General features: G+C 48.2%; 1 protein-coding gene, 1 long non-coding RNA gene and 1 other non-coding gene across 6 annotated transcripts in view; 1 reads left to right on the top strand and 2 right to left on the bottom strand.

The window, feature by feature from the left end:
• Tbc1d31 (TBC1 domain family member 31) overlaps window positions 1–12,543 on the top strand; it is a 59,479-nt gene extending 46,936 nt beyond the window's left edge. The window contains exons 17-22 of one of the 3 annotated variants that reach the window (XM_006990678.4): window positions 635–727; window positions 3,117–3,257; window positions 4,393–4,587; window positions 6,242–6,380; window positions 10,752–10,856; window positions 12,199–12,543. In XM_006990678.4, the coding sequence (XP_006990740.1) occupies window positions 635–727; window positions 3,117–3,257; window positions 4,393–4,587; window positions 6,242–6,380; window positions 10,752–10,856; window positions 12,199–12,332 (807 nt within the window). In that variant the 3' untranslated portion in view covers window positions 12,333–12,543. Of the gene's footprint in view, window positions 1–634; window positions 728–3,116; window positions 3,258–4,392; window positions 4,588–6,241; window positions 6,766–10,751; window positions 10,857–12,198 lie in introns of those variants that run through there. The other 2 variants (XM_076555753.1, XM_076555752.1) reach the window with 2 other exon arrangements.
• Window positions 12,544–18,031: 5,488 nt separating this feature from the next.
• LOC107402913 (uncharacterized) lies at window positions 18,032–19,962 on the bottom strand. 2 transcript variants are annotated; one of them, XR_006066368.2, is made up of 5 exons: window positions 19,901–19,962; window positions 19,732–19,805; window positions 19,286–19,631; window positions 18,759–18,873; window positions 18,032–18,437 (listed from the first exon to the last, which is right to left on the bottom strand). It is a non-coding gene; the product is annotated as an uncharacterized LOC107402913 (long non-coding RNA). The 2 variants fall into 2 exon arrangements; XR_013046308.1 differs by lacking the exons at window positions 19,286–19,631; window positions 19,732–19,805; window positions 19,901–19,962 and having other exon boundaries at window positions 18,032–18,435; window positions 18,759–19,279.
• Window positions 19,362–19,434, bottom strand: Trnam-cau (transfer RNA methionine (anticodon CAU)). Its single transcript has one exon. It is a non-coding gene; the product is annotated as a tRNA-Met (tRNA).
• Window positions 19,963–20,371: the final 409 nt, after the last annotated feature.

Here is a 20,371-nt window from a genome sequence, read left to right as displayed (position 1 = left end):
AATTGATAGCCGGATAGTTGGTTGGTCATAGTTTTGCTGTTTTGTTTTCCAAATATACATCATTTACTCTATCCTCACACTTAAACATAACTGGGTCTGTAGGCAGCCAGATACTTTGAAGATGCTGTAGAGAGTCCCTTACCCAACCTCTGTCTTACAGAACTACAAGCCCCAAGTAACCAGACTTGGAGACAGTGAGCTCCCAGTGGTCCACGCAGAGCACAGAGCAGTCAGACAGGTCACAGGAAACATGAACTTATGAGTTGTCAAATCAAATTTATAAAAAAGTTTAGAAGCTTAAGTTTTTAAACGGAATACATTATTTTAATACGATTGAAGATTGTTTCTCTCCACTCTAACTTGCAGTTGCTTCCTTTTCCGTAACAGGGAAGAGCTGCCACCTGCTAGTCAGTCTGTCTCCGTGGGCATATGGCAGTTGTGCATGCTTTTTAAAAACATAAGCGTAACCCAGATTAGCCCTGGATCCCATGAGTACTCTGCTTTATCCCAGTTCCTGGTGCTTGTTTTGGGAGTGAGTGCTGTTAATGGCCTACCCAGATTACAGGATTACTACATCATTAAAAACTGTGCTGTGAGTTCTTTGGGGCCTTGACAATTTGTGATTTGTCCACAGATACAAATGAGAGATCAAGAAATCACTGCCACAGCCAAAGACCTGGAAATGAGACAGCTGGAACTCGAGTCACAAAAACGACTTTATGAGCAGGTAGAAGCTGGTGTCTGCGGGGAACCGCTGTCCTTCAGCCCTGTAGACTGCTCGTTTGTGGTATAGGTTGTCCCTCTTGTTTACTCTTGAAGCAGAGTGTCATGTCATCCAGGACTGTAAGTTAGCAAATGTCGGAATGCAGTCATGTGATGCTTGGATTCCCAGCTCTCCAGCACTGCGGTCACAGATCTGTGGCACCAGCCGGAGCCCAGCTTTGGCCTCAGGATTTCTTGTTTGCCAAGCTCTCCAGCAGGCGTTTGTGTAGCAGTGACTGAAGTCACCCCATCTGCAGACCTGAGTCTGAGCTTTCCCACCGTGTACGGTGTAGGGTGCTCAGAGTCCAGGAGCCTCCCTAGTCTGAACTGATGCCTGAGGAGCATTTAGATAAGGGAGGGAGATGATCCCCTGACCTTTTGTAGAAACAGGAAGCAAGAAAGGTGAAATACTTTAAATTTAAATTGTCTAGGATTAAATCAGCAAACATATAGTTAGGGTATATATTTCAGTTTTTAAGCATTGAAAAGAGCTGTGAATGCAAGTTTTTGAGAAAACCTTTTTTTACTCATTTGGTGTTAAAACGGTATAATGCAGTTCTCTTTATGAATGGCTGTGGGTCTTCACAGTTACTGTCTGTAGTAGCTGCTGCTGGGCCATACATTATTTAAACTTAAATGTTTGGGCTGGAGAGACATTTCAGTGGGTAAGATCCCTGGCTGTTCTTCCAGAGGGCCCAGGTTCAATTCCCAGCACATTTACATGGTAGCTAAAAACCATCTATAACTCTACTTCTAGGGTGAAGGGTGGTGTAATCCAGTGCCCCCTTCTGCCTCCACAGGCATTGTGTGCACACATGTGGTGACTTAAATCCATGCAGACAAAATACCCATACACGTAAAATAAAAATAATAAATCTTAAACTTAAGTGGTTTACAGTTTTTAGCAGTTAACATCTTTGTACGTGTACCTTTTCTGTATGTAATTGAAAAATATTTTTATTTTTAGGTAATTAAGCTGCTTGTAGATCATTAGAAAAAAATCAAAGAAAGATCTCTGACTCCAGAAATACTCCTGGGGCTTGATCAATAGCACAGCAGTTAAGAGCTCCCACAGTGCGGCTCACCAACATCTATGACTCCAGCACCAGGCCTCAACGCCCTCTTCTGGCCTCCGTGGGCATTGCACACACATGGCACACATACATCCGTGCAAGCAGAACACATGGAATGATTTTTTTTTTTAAGAAAGAATTCCTGGGGACTGGAATTTCATCTTACAGTTTTAACACTGAGTAAGTTCAGTGGTTCAGAGCATGTACTGCACTTGCAGAGAAGCAGGTTTAGTTCCCAGCATCCATGTCAGGTGGCTCACAACTACCAATAACTCCAATTCCAGGACTTCTGAGGACACCTGTGCTTGACACACACACACACACACACACACACACACACACACACACACACACTCAAAGTAAATCTTAAAAGAAGAAGTAACTCCTGGGGCTGTATTCAGTGGTAGAATACTTAATAGAGCACACAGGCCCTGTGTTTAATCCCAGTACTGCAAGAAAACACTACTGTCACGCACAGTGGTCAGTGAGCCTCTTGGCACAGACCATTTGCGGTCTATCTTTTGAACTTACTCGTCATGAAGGTTGTGTGCTTCCCACATGCCCCAGCCCCGGTACCGTGAGCATCATTTCCCATTTCCCCACCCCAGCAACTTCTGGTCTGTTGTCCATCTCCGTGGATTTGTCTGTCTGGATAGTTCATGTAAATGCAGCTTATGTACAGAGTCTTCTGTGGTTGGCTCCTTTCACTTAGCACAGTGTCTTCAAGGTCATGTTGTGCATAAGTCGGTGCTTTAGTCCTTTCCATAGCTGGGTGATGATACTCTGTGTGAAACAAACGTTTCCCATCTCTGCTGAGGATCCCAGGGCAGCTATTGCGTACACCTTCAGCACTCAGCCAGGCAGCTTGCAATCCCAACTTGAGTTTCACTTTCTGATTGTGTGAAACTAGAGTGACAACCAGAGTGAGAGCGTAGGACCCTCTCAGGTCTGCGCACACGGCCCTTGACTTGTACCTTACTCGTGGTCTCCAGGGTGGCCAGCCAAGGCTGCTGTGCTTCACGGGCCGATGGGGGCTGTGGGTGGGCTGGGAATGGATCCCTTCATCCTGAGCCGTGTTCCCCAGCGTGCCGCACACTGTTAACGTCTAGAATTCGGAAGTTGATTCTGAGCATGCTCGCCGTTGTCAGTGCATTCGTGGAGAAGTTTTCCAGGGTCCCTGCAGTTGGTAGCACGTCGCCCGTTTCCTTATTACTTTGATAATGAGACCATGACGGTTGTCCTTGAGGCCTGAACAAAGCAAAGTCCCTTTGTGTTCCCCAGGATCTTACTAGAAGTCAAGACACTATTGCAAAGGAAATCCAAAAAGATGCAGCTGCCCATAGGCAGAAAGTGGCTCTGGAAGACCACATGTTCCAGAAGCTGCTAGAAACCAGCCAGATGGGGAGCAGAAGGACTCAGAAGGTGAGAGCCTCCTGAACCTGGGGCCCACAGCGGGAGCCGAGAGCTGGCCTTCTGAGAGCACACATTTGGAAGGTTTGAAGTCACAGTAGTCCAGTTGTTGATTTTGTCTGCCTTGGTCCTTAGAAACTCCAGGCTTTGTGTTTATGGGTTGTTGACTGCATTGGCCACATGCATCTGACATGCCCTTTGAGAGACCATTAAGACATGGAAGAAAGCATAGGAGAACTAATCACTTACACATTATTCAATCCTGCTGTGTTCTCAAGAATTGTCCCTAAGAGCACAAGGTCACAGAACCTCAGGGCTCTGCCTGGTGTACAAGCCAGACTTTCTAAAGCATCCTCTGTGGGAAATTCGTAACTCTTATCCAGTAACATGGGATGGTCAAGTCAGGATGGGGACACTGGTGTAAAATGAGGGGCTTGTGCCAGAGTTGAGGATACAGTATATTGATGAAGCCTTAAGAAAAAAATTTCCAATTATTTTATAGCATTTTTTATGAAGTGCCCTTTCAGAAATGCTAGCTTAAGTGAATTGAGATAGGACTTGAGATGTTCAGAAAGAACTTTCTGAGGTCCCTTTAACATAATGCTAAGTGCGTGTGTCCCAGGCTGGCCCTATTTGAAAAATCAGGAACGGGGCAAGCTAAGAGGAGTCTTGTGCCCCAGTCTCACAGCTGGTTCCTCTGCAGTACCGGACTGTTCCGTTTCTCTTACAGGTGTTTGTACATCTGAAAAGGGACTTTTCTCGCTGCTTTTCAGCATGTTAAAACAGAAGTTGTTGAATCTTACCTTTTCCCTGACCTCGAAGTTCTCAATGCTGGCTGGAAAAGCAGTCACTTCAGGAGTTTAGGGTTGCTTTGAGAGAGGGTCTTACTACCTAACCTTGAGCTGGCCTTGAACTCAATCCCACCCCCTACCCCATCCATGTCTGCTCTAAAAGAGAGCTTTTAAACTCCCTGAGCTGGCCTGGTGATGGATTTAATTGGTTTATGATGGGGCCTGGAAGTCAGTTTGTTTAAACACCCTGATGATGACTGTACCACATCACACAACCTAGCAGACTCTGGGATCCAGTGAGTGGACATCCATATTTATATGATTTCACCTTGTCTCCGAAATTTACTTTTTTTTAGGTAATTGAGGACAATTTGGCAAAAGCTGAACAAGCCTGCCTGAATGCTGACTGGCAGATCGAGGCTTTACATAAACAGAAATGTGACGATCTGCTGCGCAGCGAGGGCTACCAAGAGGTCGCCACCCTCCTCCGGAAGAACAGACGGAGAGAAAGAGCGCTCTTAAACGCAATGATGCGGGAGGAGGCGAAGAAGGTGAGGGGACCTGGGACGTCTGGTTAGCGGGGTCAGCTCATCTCGTGCCTTGCCGGCTGAGGACTGGGCCCTCCTCTACCACTGAGTTATTCCCCTGACCTGTTAGATGATCAAGATACAATGGGCGGTGTCTTGTTACGTTATTCAGGATCAGCATCTATACTGATGCTACGTGAAAGTGATCGATGGCTTTCTGGTTCTTGTTGTCTCAGCTCATCCACTCCTGGGTTTGTTCTCGCTGATTTGATAGTGTTACTGCCTTAGTTTACCTAACTCTTACACTTGAAATGTAAAGCGAATTTAAATGGTAGACACTAGCCAGAAGTAGCAGAACCCAGAGCACTGTATCTATCAGGAGGACGGAAGTACCTTCCTTTTCAGGAGGAGGTGGGCAGCCTGAAGTCAGTTCCGCAGCTCCGCCGTCTCAGACTCTCATCTTCCTGCTCCGCTCCCTCCTGTACGGCTTTCATTCTTTGTCCCTCATTCACAGTGATGCGGAGTCACAGCTGCGCATCCTTCGGCTGGCCCTGCCAACCACCCCGGGACCTTAGGAAAGTGGCCTTTCTGAGGACCCTGCTGGCCTGGGAGGCTCAGGCTTTGGGTAGCGATTTAAGTGGCTAGCATCCGTGCCTTCCTGTCCTGCTGATGCCCTGTGATATGTTTTTCTGAAAGCTAGCCCCTCGCTGCCCTGTCCCAGGTTCCCTTCCCACCTCACTCCAGTGAGGAAAAGAAGCTGTCTTACAGCCCTTTCTTTCCAGGACAGGAAGGAAGGATGGGGTGGGGGCAGTACCCAAAGTCCCGAGAGTGTTGGCCGTAGGAACATTGTGGTGGGAGCCCTGTCTCCTCGAGGCGAGGATTGCCGGCACCATCTCAGCAGACTGAAAACTCGGTGTAATTCGCTTGAGGTCAGATACTGTGTTGGAGAGGAGACTGCGAGTCCGTGTGCGGGCGTCTGCTGCACAGTCCTTTGTGACCAGCATCCTGGGTTTAAAGTTACCTTTACTGTAGTGTGGTCTTGGGAAAGCAGGCAGACTCTGTGCCCTGATCAGCAAGGGGGAATGATCTCTGCTGCCTTTCTGGCCTCAGAATTTGAGGTCCTTTAAAGTTTATATTTAATGAATTGGTATTTTAATCACAAAAATTGTATGTGTGTGTCCATGTAAAGGCTGTAGCATTTGGGGATGTTTTAAATTCACTGTTTGGTCATCCTCTGAACTCATTTTAAGATGAATTTCCTCATTTTTTAGGGGAAGAGCTGGAGCTAGTAGAAATCACTAGACTTTTATGATCAGTGTGTTCCAGAGCTGAGCAAATAATCGATTCTCTGAATTTTGTAGTCTTTGTAACTTAGGCATAGTATTCACATTAAAGGAATCTAATTCCCATTGGTGGGAATCAATCACTAGCTTAGTCTGATAAGGCCTGGAACCTGTGAAAAGGAGTTGCTACTTCACTGCTAGCAAGACCTGCCTCTGCTCTGGGGGTTCTTCCATAGCCATAGGCCACCCCAGACACCCCGAGTCCCACAGTACCACACAGGTCCTGTGTGTTTGTCAACTATGAAGGAGAGAGGTAGAGGAACCGAAGGGGCTCTTTCTGGAAGCTCAAGTGTCTGTTTCCGGTCCTAATCGTCTTTTTGCCCTGTTGTGTGCAGTGGAAGGAAGCTGAAGGAAAGGAATTTCACTTGCGATCAGAAAAGAAAGCCGCTGCCCTTTCCGATGCCTCTAGGAAGTGGTTTTTAAGGCAGGAGACGAGTGCGGCGTTGGAGCACGGTGGAGAGCCCCTGAGTGAAGGTGAGTGGGTGTGGGATCTGCACTGTTGCGGCCTCCTCAACACGGTCTCCTTCCAGGAATACATTCTGCAGGTCTGCTTCGTTGCTTTCATTCAAATCATGCTCGGCCAAAAGGTGGTGGTGCCCTTTTTGGGAGGAGGGGTACAAGGGAGGGTAGACCAGGGGATAGAACTGATAAAAAACAGAGTTCCTATCGAGAAAACAACCTTGAGCACGGGACAGAACTTGGCAATAGAGGCTTGCTTCACGTCCAAGAAGCCCTGAGTTCAGTTCCAGCCCAGGGCCCGATAAACCAAACAAAGAAGGAAGGAAAGTCAGCTGCCCTGGAAAACTGTTTTACTCCAGAGCTTTGTGCTCTTCGGTATGCTCCTCATCTTCTGGAATCTGGTTTGTTCCCAAAGAACTATTTCTAATTTTAGGAAGGACGTGTGCTTCCCCAAACAGTTGGCTCCAGCATGTCGAAGCACCACGGGGGTCTTCTAGGGCCTGACCCTCAGGCTGTAGGATAAGCTTGCAACTGTGTCAACTGAAAAACCAAAACTCGATTGGGCTGTGAGATGACTCAGCGGGGAAGACCTGGTGCTGTGCTGACAGCCTGAGCTGGGTCCCGGGATCCACACGATAGAAGAAGAGAGCCCACTCCACTGTTGACCTCTGACCTCCACACGTGACTGCAGCACACGGGTATACACACATGCACAGGATAAATGTAATTTTAGGTGAGAATTATAACGGAACGGTCTAAAGCAGAGTGCAGATAGGAGTTTCCTTTTACTGCATTTTCTGCCGTCGGTAAGTGGAAGATTATCCCTTTGGAAACAGCAGCTTCACTGGTCCATGGTTCCGTTGGGGTTCAGTTTGCCCGCTTACAGTACACAGTCAGAGCACGTGGTCAAGCTTGGTGGTCAAGCTTGGTGCTGGACGTGTGCCTGTAACCCAAGCACTGAGGAAGATGAGGCTGTCGTGAGTTTCAGGTCTGTCTGAGCTACGTAGTGGATTTTAGGGGAGAGAGAACAATTATATCCATAGAGTGAAATCTCATTCTGCTATCAAAAGGAATGTTCGCGATTCAGAATGGTTGACCTTGAAAACCTTGTGTCTAGTTAAAGAAGCCAGACATGAAAGGCTGCATGCCCACTCTGAGAGCACATCCATAGAAGCAGTCAGGATGGCCGGTCTCTACAGCTAGGAGTAGACGAGAGGGAGCCAGGAAGGGCTGAGGAGTGACTGCTGAAGGACATGCGCGGGGACGATGGAAGGGTTCTCAAATTAGGGCTGATGGGGATGATTACAATGTGAATATAAGTTATTATATGGTATAAATATTATACCAGACTATTCACTTTAAAAGATGAACTGTCCGAGTGGGGTGGCACATTACTATAACCCCAGCACTTGGGAGGTAGAGGCAGAAGGGTCAGAAGTTCAAGGCCAGCCTGCACTACATGAGAATCTGTCTCAAATAAACAGGAGTATATGAGATATAAATTATATATTAATAAGACAGCTCCTCAAAAATAGAAGTCACTGGGAGTCAACAAGCCTGATGAGCTGAGTTTAATCCTCTGAACTGATGGTAGGAGAGGAGCCGCTCCTGGAGGTTGTGTGCTGACCCCTACCAAGTGATGGTGAACAATAAAACGACACTGAGAAGAAATACTGTGGCCAGGTAGGGCCCTGGGGCCAGGTTTCAAAGTACTCGGTGTTGAGGAAGAACAGGGAGGGTTAGAAGAAAGAAGGTGACATGGGACAGATGAGCGTGCAGGGGACCCAGTGCAGGACAGGGCCCTAGGACCCTGGCTGAGTTCATGGGGATGAGTAGAGCCACAGCCACTGAGCTGTGTGCCTTCGGTTTTCTAGTCTCCAGTTTCCTGTTTGTAAAATGAGAAGATTCTAGTCTGGGAATGTTGAATTTTATTACAGTTCTAGCATTATATTATACTGTTTTTCCAACCACCTGTCGTTTCTGGGCCTGTTTGATAAACAAGCACATACATATATACTGACAACATTTTCTCTAAGAATTTTTGTGGATTTATCACCCATTCTTCCTCATAAAATGTGAGGAGCATAACTCAGCAATGGTAGGCAGTTGCTGACCCTGGTGGTCCTTTTAAGGTAGCTACAGCAGATAGTCCATGCCTATGGATGACTGTACATGTCTTGGGCCAGGAAAACATGTGGCCAACTTCAGGAGTCTCAACTACAGAACAGATGCACTGGGGGATGGACACAGCCACGGATGGTAGAGTGTCTTGTGCTAGGCTGGGGAGTGGGGCCCCGGCCTGTCACCAGGCTACTCAGCCAGCTACATGGTACAGCCTCCTACATGGTACAAGCTCCAGGCCAGTGCTCAGAGTCAGGAGAAACAAGAGACCTGGTGATACCAACTCATTAGATGAATATTAATTCTTGAAAATGAAGAGTCAGGGGCTGTGTAGATGGCTCAGTGAGTGAGCGTTTGCTGAGCCACCATGAAGACTGGAATTCAGATTCCCCAGCATCACGGTGAGTGTTAGGAGGGCATGGCAGACCGCCTGCAATCCCAGTGAGCCAGAGCCAGAGGACCCCTGGAGCAAGCTGCTGACTGCATGTATTGGGCAACTTCTGGTTGCAGTGAGACTGTCTCAGCGTGGAGAGTGATAGAAAGTGGAGAGCAGTGAAGGAAGACTCCTGACATCAGTGTCCTGTCCTCCATTTACACACGAACGCACGTGCCTGCACATCCACATACCCATGCACCCACACATGAAAAAAATGAACCACCGCTGGAGCCAGAAAGAGCATGCTTTGAAGGAAGAAAAGCAGCAGACTGCAACCCAGAAAGTGTATTTATTTTTATTCCTTGAATGTTCAGGTTTCCTATGATGAGCATCTTTTAATACACTGCAGATTGTTTTAAATCCACATATATCGAACCACATTGTGAAGCTCTGGCTCATATGTGCAGAACCGCATTGGTGGGGATGCTGTGGCTCATATGTGCAGAACCGCATTGGTGGGGATGCTGTGGCTCAGTGACTGGTGCAGTAGCTGGTGAGCAGAGTAGGGCTGAAGTGGCGTGGCTAACTCAGCTTCACAGGTGAGTCGGCTGAGCCAGTGCTGGGGATCCTGCTGCAGGCAGAGGAACGCCAGTACGTGTTTGAGCAGGAGAGCATCCCCGAACAGCTTCTAGAGATGGCGAACTAGACGGCAGTGGGCAGCATGGGCTTCTGGGGCAGGCAGATCTCAGCTCTGGAGGGGTGAGTGAGAGGAGCCAGAGCCTGGCCTGTGGCGCTCTGCTGCATGGCAGTGGTGGCATCACCTACACTGGGATGTTTGGAAGCTGGCCGGCTTGTTGCATGGCTCCCTTTTCCTCCCTTATGTAAAGCTTTTCCAATGATTTCTTTCTAGAAGTTTTTCCTTGGAGCAATGCAGATACTAGCTGCCTCTGTTATAAGACAGCCCTATTTTGATAGTGGCCTTTATATCCCATTCCGCCACACCAGTTCAACGTAGTAACCTGGCAGTTGCTTTGTCTTAATGACTCCTTGAGGTCAAACACTTGACTTAACTCTCCCTAGATCAGGTGTGAGGTGGGCATCGCAGTGAGTCGGTGAGACCCCGTCCTTGTAAGCCTAGACCTTGGATGGGAGTTAGAACAGATGATGGTGATGATGACGTAGGTGAGACAGATTCTAAGGCCTTGCTATCAGATGTGGGGCAGTGGGGGTTAGAGCAGACAGAGGTGAAAAGCTGAAAGGCCAGCGTGGTTTGTTGATGTTTTATGCTGGCTGCGTGTGTATGGCCATGAGGGTTCTCCTTCCACTGCATTGTCCTGGGGATTGACTCTGGTGGTGAGGCTTGGCAGCAAGTGCCTTGACCTGCCGAGCCTCCGTCAGCCCTGTGTGAGGAGAGCAGTTAATGACCCGCACTGTCCTGGAGTTTACTGCTGCGCTCACTGCTCCGATCAGGTTTGCTGTCGCTGATGCTCACAGCCGTTCTCGGGGACCATTTGCTGACACAGTCCATAATCTCTTTATTAGTATTCGGGATCGCCACCATGACATCTCTTACCAGGAAGGGAATCTGGAGCCTGCGCGTGCTGGGCCAGTGCTCTACCGCCAAGCCGCGCTCTTAGCTCCCGGTGCCTGTTTCTTAGCTGTTCCTTGCCTTTTGTTTTAGTTAAGCTGTTCCTAGAAGCCATTAGCAGGGCTTCGGTGCCGCTCTCCATGTCTGCAGCCGCGTTTCCGCTGGCGTTTCCGCAGCCGTGTTCTTCCCAGAAAGGACGGGGATGGCGGCCACTCCTGCGAGTGAGTTTGCCAAGCACTGTCTGTCTTAGGAAAGGTCTCTGCTCACTCTCACACATCTTTTCCTCTCCTCCCCTTTCTAGCGGAAGCGGAAGTGCCCTGGTTGCAAAGGGAACACATGGCCTCAAGCTGTTTGCCCCCAACCTCACAACTAGATGACATTTCTGAAGTGGACTCCTCCACACAGAGTAAGTTGATAAATAAGGAAGACTGCCATGTTACATTCCACAGCGTAGAGCATGGGGTGTGTCCGGGGCACTGACAACAGGAAGCCCAGAGCGGGACAGCTCTGCTGGGAAGACAGAGTGAGGAGCAGCCCAGACAGAGATCATGGGACTCTATGTCTTAAGCCCAGCACTGCTGCCCCAGAACAGCCAGGGCGACACTGACTGGATGTGTAACCTGGATCCAACATCCCAGCCACAGCCACAGCCGCAGCCACATCCCCACCACCCCTGGTCTAGTAGACTTTTAACTGGCTTTTCAATAAAGCTGTGGTATAGATGAAGGCAAAGTTTGATTTTTTGAGGCCTTTTGAGCTCTCTTAGAAGACGAGCTTTATCAGAACTATTGCTAATGACAAGTCATGAAATTCCAGTACCCATGAAGTACTTTTGCTGAGTCCTGTTGTGAGGATCCAGAAGTTCTGTACCAGAGTAAGAAGTAAGCCAAGGATCCTGTGGGAGGCCACTGTAATGTAAGAGGTTCACAACTGGTCTCTACCCTGACACCCCAGAATTAAACCTTTTCTTTTTCTCGGACCTGAATGTTTTGTTTTGTGGACGAGGTTCACTGTCTTCCCCAAGCAGCTGGAGCAGCCCTGGCTGGCAGAGCAGCCAGGACCACACACACACACACACACACACACAGAGCCCTGCTGGAGTTTAGACTTAGACCGAATAACCTGCACTTCAGAGTAGCGGGGGGGAGCCAGCTGAGCTCGGGTTATTTGGCACGAAATGAAAGCTGCCTTCCTTTGGGGGATGAAAATCATTTTCAGACACTGAAGCTATTTAAATATGTAAAGGGTGCTCCCTCGATTCTGATTCCGTTGTTCCCAGCCCCTCCATCAGGATGGAGCGCTATTTTAGGCTGCGTGGTGTTACATTAGTCTCGGTCTGGACTCCCCTGCCGTTAGCTACTGCTGGAACAGCCTGCTTTGGGGAAGGTTGCTGTGGGGTGCATTTCAGCTCATGTCTTGGAGTCTTGAGCATCATATCATGGCAGGATGTGTGCTGTCCTGAAGAGCTCAGCTTCCCAGTCAAGCTTTGTACCTAATTTACATATATGACGCATGCTCAGTAGCCAAAAGCTCTGAGTTCTCTGCTGACATTCATTCAGTTCAACAACAGAAAAGCTGGGAAACGAAACCACATAGAGCTGGGTATTATTGCTGGCTTTTTGTTCCAGAAATGTTTTTAGGATATTGGTTGTGTTATTGATTTTTATAACGTAATTCCACTGACGGTAAATACTATATTAGTACATCAGGAAACTCAGCTGATAGTAACTGTAAATTTCGTATTCAAGTTTTCTCAAGTAGGAAAACAACAGAATGGAACCACATGGAACATGATCTTCTCAAGAAAGTGCGGAATCTTCGCCAGAGACTCACAGCCCAAGCTCGGAACCGCTGTCAGTCCCCTCATCTTTTGGTGACATAGAAGGCATTTCACCTTGAAACAATCAGAGAGGTATCTTTTGTAAATCAATGGCACTGATTTTTCAATTATTTATTCTAAATTTTTATAAAGGTTATCCTTTTGTATAGAGAAAGATGTCTATAAAATTATGTTTTCTATTGAATTATAATGCTTTGGGCCTGTAAAGGGCCTCTGGAATACTTCACAATAAAGGTGTTTAGAAACTGTTAAAGCCGGGTTGTCTTCTTTGTTTACAAAGCCAGCACAGACTTCAGAGCCTTTAGCTGATGAGATGGGTTGATTTCAAAGATAAAGACTAAATAAAGAGCAGGGCTCCATGGTCAGGGCGGCTGCAGAGTGAGTTCTGGCGCATGTCCCAAGCCTGATGGCCCGAGTTCAAACCCCTGGCCACGCCGGGTGGAAGGAGAGAACCAAGTTGTCCTCCGACCACCACACGCTCATGTGCCCATCATAAGTAAAAAAATACATGTAATTTCAAACTAACAGGAAAACTGGGTTTGCTCCAGCAGCAAACAGGATCGGGCTAGAACCCTGCAGTTGTGGGATTGGCTGCCTGGCTGCCTCCTGCTTTGCACTTCCGGGACTGTGAGGCCTGTGGGGCCTCTGTGTGACCCCACCCATCACTGTGACCCCACCCATCACAGCACTGTCTCTGGCTCAGCTCCTCCAGCTTCTCCTGCCCTCTGCTGGCGGTAGGCAGAACTGCACTGTCACCGCTGCAGCGGGCCTCCCAGGCCGCCCTTTCATCATCTCCCCCCCCCCCCCCCCCAGGGCCGTGTGAGAATTCATCAACAAGTATCTGAAGTTCCTGATGCAGTACTACATACACATAGAGTAACTGTGTGGTGCACTGCTGTGACTCGGTTTTCCGGGGTCACTAGGAGTAACCTTACTGCAAACCAAATGCATCTGGCAAATGATCTCCTTTGTCCACAAATACCACCTGTCTTTGTGCAAACAGTGGTTTCCCAGGAGCACTCCCTAAGACTGCACCTTTTCGGTGCTTACAGTAGAGGCATGTGGTGGTGGTCTGCCACAGAAACAGGATGTGGAATGTAGAACATGGCGGACGCTTTAGTGAAGGAGCCTGCTGACCCAAAAGCACTCAAGTTCTAAAATGCCGTGGGTCTGTCTGCCACAGTCAGGTGTGTGTGTGTGTGTGTGTGTGTGTGCCTGTGTGAGTTTGTGTGCACTACATACCTGCAGGAGCCGAGAGCTCAGAAGGCATCGAGTCCCCTGGAACAGGAGTCACAGGTGATCATGAGCCATCACATAAGTGCTGGCAACCAAACCCAGGTCTTTTGCAAGATTAAGGGTTTTAACTGCCAGACCATCCCTTTTAGGTTCTTTTGGACTAGAATTCAGACCTAGTCAACTTATCTTTGTGTGTGTGTCCTTGGACATAGAATTGTAACACCTCATGTTTTAATGTTTCCATCCTTGTAGCAAAAGGCATTTAGGACTTCTCTTGCCCGAGTAGTTTGGGCATGCCAGTTTTCTGTTGCATTATCGTGTTTTCTGAATCCTGCAGTAATCTTGAGGCTTTAGCAGCCTTCAGACCCTAGCAGAGTCTGAAGCCACAGGCTCTGAGTTGGCATTTCAAAGTTTATCACATTTAGTTAAATATATAAAAGACATTTCCAATGATCTCTTCCTGCTTCTTAACACCAAGTCCAGAGTCTTACCCAGAGTTTTTCATTTGTTTTCTTAACTTTTTTTGGACTTTAAATAATAATGTAAATTCTCTGCAATTGAATAGACATTGAACTGGACCAAAATGTTTCACATTCTGATTGCAACCAAAGAGTTTTTAAGGTGCATTCTTGAGTGTCTGAAATGGCTTCTGCATAATTACTGTTTGTAAGAATTCTCTTTGGCACAAACTGTATAATATTGGGCTTCAGCTAAGTCCACATCTGGCTATACTCCAACATGATTGGGGGGCTGTACATATATACATGTGTGTGTGCACGTGGAGACCAGAGGACAGCACAGGGCTGTACATACATACATGTACATATGTACATGTGTGTGTGTGCACGTGGAGACCAGAGGACAGCACTGAGCATCATTTCCCAGGTTCCATCCACCTTGTTTTCTGACAGGGCCTCTCACGAGAGTGAAACTTAGCAAATAGGCTAGGCTGGCTGGCCAGTGACCCACAGATCCCCCTGCCTCCACCTCTCCATCTGGAAATACAACTGTGCATGCCATGACCAGACTTTTTTTTTTTTTTATGTAGGTTCTGGGGATTGAACTCAGACCCTCACGTTGGGACTTTAGCAGCTGAGCTTTACCAGGCGGCCCCTGTGGTGTGAACTGATGGGTGTTGAATCAGTTGCTACTTGACCAGAGGCCTTTTCCTGTCTTTCCATTCATTCATTCATTCATTCACAAGACTTCTCTCGGGTACTGAACGAGATGTGAGCATTTTGGTAAAGGCCTTTCCCCCAGTGACTGCGGGAGCAGTTGACATGGACAAGGACTGTGCATAGCTTGATTTATGAACATGGGTGCACTTAGCAGAGATGCTGAATTTGACCCTTAATCTCATTGTACCAGTCTGGGTCCAATCCACACAACTAAGCAGGGCAAGTGTACCAAAAGACATCACAAACTCGGAGGGAAACAAGTATAGATGAGAAGAACACTGAAGTATGGTGAATAAAATATTATTTTATTTGTACTGAAAGGTGATTTGTATGTTAATAAATAAAGTTGCCTGGGGGTCAGAGCTAATAGCAAGCCATAGCAGAGCTGGGTGGTGGTGGTGCACGCCTTTAATCCCAGCACTTTCGAGGCAGAGCTAGGCAGATCTCTGTGTGTTCAGGATACAGCCAGCATGGAGACACAAGCCTTTAATCTCAATACCAACCATAGAAGACCTGGAGGTCTGTACAGACAGGCAGTGACAAGGAGGTCATGTGGTTGTGTTTACAACCAATGAGAAGGCAGAACAGAAAGTCTATATAAAGACAGACACACAGGAAGTAGCGCACTTGCTGAGGAGGACAGCAGCAGCAGTGAAGGGTAAGGTTTTTAGTGCTTAGCTATTATTCTGACCTCTTGGGCTTTCATCTCTGCATTGGCTCTGTGTTTCTTATTTAACAAGATGGTTACATCTACACTGAAGGATACCAAAGGCCCAAGAAGAATATACCAGAAGGACAGACTTACAAGGGTCACCTTTCTTCCTGAGCTAGTCTCTGTCCCCAGGCAGCAGGAAAGAAACAGTGTCACAGTGTCAGGGATCCACACTGTTCCAAACTGACAGCTGAGCATGCACAAAGATTCAGGGTGGGCAGACCCACATCCTGGGCCTTAGGTTGGCCCACCCTAACATCTACCCCATCTATGACCTACTAGAGTGTGTAAAGGGACTGGTCCTGTGGAACGATACGCACAGGATCTCCATGACTCAGCAACAGCAGGGTATCTGAGAGGAGTTTCAGTGAGGGTCCAGTGATGATGTTGTACCAGAGACCTTGAACCAGGCCAATGACTCATTGCAATGGACATTTTGCAGATGGGCCTGATTGGACAAAAGGGTATACACTGTGTGACATACTGCAGCTCCCAATGCCGCTAGGATGAATGAAGAGGTGCTGGAAAGATGGAGGAGCAAGGTAGGTTGGTTGGTTGGTTTTGTTTTTAATTAATTGGGGGAGCATGCTGCAGGGGTGACGGGCAGATATGGAGGGACTGGGAGGTGAGTGGGATTGGGGTGCATGGTGTGAAAATCCCAAAGAATCAATAAAGATTTATGTTTAAAAAAAAAAAGATTCAGGGTGGGATGGCCATACCAGAGGACCATGGGAAACAAACTTCATGCACAGACAAACCAAAGCTGGTGATTATGCTAAGTGCACCTGGTAGCTGAGACCTGGAACCTGCCCATGCTGGGTTGGGCCTGCAGAGAAGTACTCATCGGTCAGGAGGCAGGTGCACTCTCCTCCAGGATGCCCCTGAATCTCCATCCATCCGTCTCTGTCTCTGTCACACACACACACACGCACACGCACACGCACACGCACGCATGCACGCATGCATGCACGCACACACACACACTTTGCTGAGACAGAAGCGAGAGTAAGCAGAAGCACACAGCTAGATGGCAGCTTCACAGAACACAGAGGCCTCCAGGGCACCGCTGCAGAGCAGGGTAGGCAGGAACACCAAACACAACGGTACCGCTCAAGCTCTCTTGGATGGTTGACAACGTAGACTCAATATTGGCCTCTATTTGGTAAAACTGACATGCCAACATTTGCCCGGCTTGATATAGAGCCTAACTCCTTAAACTGTAGGTCATGACCCTATATGGAATCCTGTCGCTGAATGTAGGGGATCATGAAACTTCGACAACAGGAAGAAGTTTCTGAACATGAGCAAGCAAAAATGAGTCTAATATCAAGTGCACGATGATGCTGGTGCTGATCCATATTGCGACATCACACAGCATCACTGTATCCAGTGCATGATGCTGCTGGTGCTGATCCGTATTGCGACATCACACAGCATCACTGTAGCCTCCGTTCTGAACACGCATGCACACTTTGCACTGTGCATTATTGTCAATGACCACTGCTTAAAACATCTGGGCTGTGGTTCAAGATTATTGTATATTATAACTTCCAAGGCTTTTAACTGCACGTAAGTTTTTTGTTCTTGTAGAAAAATAATGGTTTAATTACAGAAACAAACTTTTTGTTTGTTTGTTTCTTTGTTTTTCGAGACAGGGTTTCTCTGTGTAACTTTGCGCCTTTCCTGGATCTCACTCTGTAGACCAGGCTGGCCTCGAACTCACAAAGATCTGCCTGCCTCTGCCTCCCGAGTGCTGGGATTAAAGGTGTCCGCTGCCGCCGCCGCCACCACCACCCGGCGAAACAAACTTTTAATATATTCCTACCATCATCCCTCAGCGTGCAAGCATCAAATTGGTGTATTTTAAGATTGTATCATAGTTAAAATATTTGATTTGAAAAATGGCTGCAGATATGGTTCAATGGTAGTGTTTGGAATCTTCCCAGCAATGTCAAAATTACTGTTTGAGTTTTAAAAAACAAAAAACCACTAAGCAAATTTTGGCTAGAGATTAAGTCAGAGTTTCCAGCAATTTCTGAAATGGACCAGAACATACTTTGGCCACTTTGTACTACATATTTATGCAAAGCAGGGTTCTCAACACTGATAATTATAAAATCAAAATGTCAACTTTGTGAGGTGTCTTGGGTGTGTTCCTGCTTTCTTGAGACAGAACTTGACAGCCCAGGCTTGCCTCAAACTTGCTGTGTGTCTGAGAATGACCTTGAACTGATCTTCGTGGCCCCACCTGCCAAGTGCCGTGGTGACAGGCACACGCTCCGCTTCCCAACAAAATATCAGTCAACTCTGAAGAAGGCTGAAGATAATCTACACATTACAGTATCAAATTCTCAGCCAGGATTTAATTCACTGTATAAAATTCAAAAGTGCTTCCATCATACCGGCATGCCAGTTTGCTTTTATCTTTAATAAATGGTTAAATTATATATGTATACACAGAATTGGTGTTAAAAACTAGTTTTAAAATAAAAATACCTCCCTCGGTCTACCAGGAAAATGGTGGACATTCAAAGCATTCTTATGATCTTTCAACTCCCCCAAACACAATCAAGTTATTTTTCAACTTAAAAAAAAAAACTAAAATAAAATTGTAGTTTCTTCTCAGTAAATTTTATTCTTATTTATTATTTATATACTTATAAACCCAGGGTCATGCAAAAATTTTCTCAAGCCAAAAGGGAAGGGATCATGAGTGGAAAAATCTTAGAAATCCCCTGTGTGGACAACGATCTTCAACGACATGACCCCACACACCACCCAACTCCAGGCTCTGAGCCCAAAAGACGGCCTTCATTCAGTAAGGCATCCAATGGCGAAATCATCCGCAAAGCTGAGAAACTCCGTGGTGGCTCTGCTGGCCACCAGTGACCATAAGAAATGCCACCACCTAGAGTCGTAGTCTGTGGTAGCAGGGACCCAGTGAGCTTTTCAATCCCCCAAGTCAGCAAGGTGCAGCAAGCCAGTAATAGTCGGGGCTCTTTGGCTGTTGACTGTGTGTCTCTAAGAACCAAGCAGACAGGCAGACTTCGAAATGCAGCTTGGTGTGTGTCAGAGGAAGACTCCAGACCAATGGCCCAGAGCCCCACTTGAGTCACACAGGGGACCTGAGGCTCAGTTTCCACTTACCCTAATTCCCGTATCCCAGCCCCAAACCTCTTGACTGAAGGGGAGGCAGAGTCTTCCTAAGGAAGGACTTGCTGTAGACCCGTGCTAAGTGTTCTCTGAGCCACCCCCACTCCCCCCCAGGACTCTTTATGGAATGAAAAGAAGGAAAAGAAAACCCCAAGCTGTCAGGGATTCCTAGACTACGAGCTGACTTACCTGCCGACCACTAAAGCTGGGGCTGGGTGGCGATCCAGGGGGTCTTCCGGGGAAGCGGAGAGAGCCAGAAAAGCAACCTGTGCCTGTCTTCCGAGTACCTGGATCGGCCACTGAACTAAAAACGACACCCCGGGAAAGGACAGACTCCCCACACTGCCCCCACGACCCACGGAGGAAGGGCTGTTACTCCGGGAAGAGTCCTCCCTGCCGCAGTTATCCCGGGCAGGGTTGCAGTTTGGAAGGTGGGGTGGGTTACTCCCGACACATGCCCACCTAACGAGCGGCACGACCTGTAGGTGGCCCGGCAGCCGGCTGCCTGCAGGAGTGGCCGAGGCCCCTGGAGTCCTCTCGCCTGGCGGGTCCCCACCCGGCTCCGCGCTGCGAGCCCCGCACGGCTCGCAGTACCCATCTCTGTACACCCTCAGCAGTTCACCCTCCCAACCCCGGGCCGTCCTGGTCCCCAGCGATCGCCAGTTCATAAGGGCAAGGTCAGGACAGGGGCAGGGGCAGGGCCACCTAGAACGTACCAGCCACGGCGGGCCAATGCAAGGCACTCTGTTCTGCCACCGCTTGTCACCTGGTAAAAGGGCACCAAAAGTATTGTGCCCCGTGTGAGGATCGAACTCACGACCTTCAGATTATGAGACTGACGCGCTACCTACTGCGCTAACGAGGCACCTAGGCGCTGCTTCCGGCCTGGTTCTGAAGACTCCGCTGGAAATGCCCAGTGCGCATGCTCAGAGCCTGGCGTTTGATTTAGCTGTGTTCTCCTTCCAGAACCCCAGAGGTCCCTGCCCCTTAGGGACCCGCGGACCTTCGCTCGTGTCCCTCTGTCCATCACCCAACACGATGGGTTTGCTAGCTAACGTTGTCCTGGTAAGGGGGAGCAAGGGAGAGAGAGGCTGTGGTGAACTCACTTTTGTATAGCGTTTACACACTCGTGATCTTAGGAAACACGTTATTAGGCACCTACTGTGTTCCCGGCCTCGTTCCGGATGCTGGGTTCTCAGGGACACTCTTAGCCCGGAGCAGCTGAGCGGAAGGAGCCTACGGTAATAATTTGCAAGCATGCGCGTGCCCGTGCACACTGTTCTGCGCCCCATCCCCACCCCCCACCCTCCTCAATCTCCCCGTGCAGATACCACAGGGCTTTCTCCTGAGGTCACCAGGAGCTTGGGTGGTCCAGCTCCAGAAAGGGTACAAGCCCCACCCCACCCCATCCCACCCCATCCCACCCCACGGCTCTTTACAAAAGCTCATTTAAATGCACTCTATGAAAAACAAACAAACAAACAAACAAAAAAACTGCTTGTTGCTGGGAAACGGCTGGGGTTCTTGTTCTCACTGGCGTTATCACCAACACACAACTACTACAAGAAAAAGAAAACCAGCCAGACTGAGGCTAGGGATTTGCCAATTTGGCCACTATTCTGTTGGTGTTTGGGTGAGTGGGCTGGCTGAGTGTGTGGGATTAATCGAGACAGGGTTTCCTATATCCCAGGTTGGCCCAGGTTGGGTGGCTGTGGACGGCCTTGAGTTTCTGAGTTTCTGCCTCCACCTTCCAAGCGTTGGGAGGTGTGCGGCGCTTGGCTAACTTTTAAATGGGAGTAGGA

This window comes from Peromyscus maniculatus, chromosome 20, assembly GCF_049852395.1.
Source record: "Peromyscus maniculatus bairdii isolate BWxNUB_F1_BW_parent chromosome 20, HU_Pman_BW_mat_3.1, whole genome shotgun sequence".
In the NCBI taxonomy this organism is placed as follows: Eukaryota; Metazoa; Chordata; class Mammalia; order Rodentia; family Cricetidae; genus Peromyscus; species Peromyscus maniculatus.
This window is presented reverse-complemented; position numbering and strand designations above follow the sequence as displayed.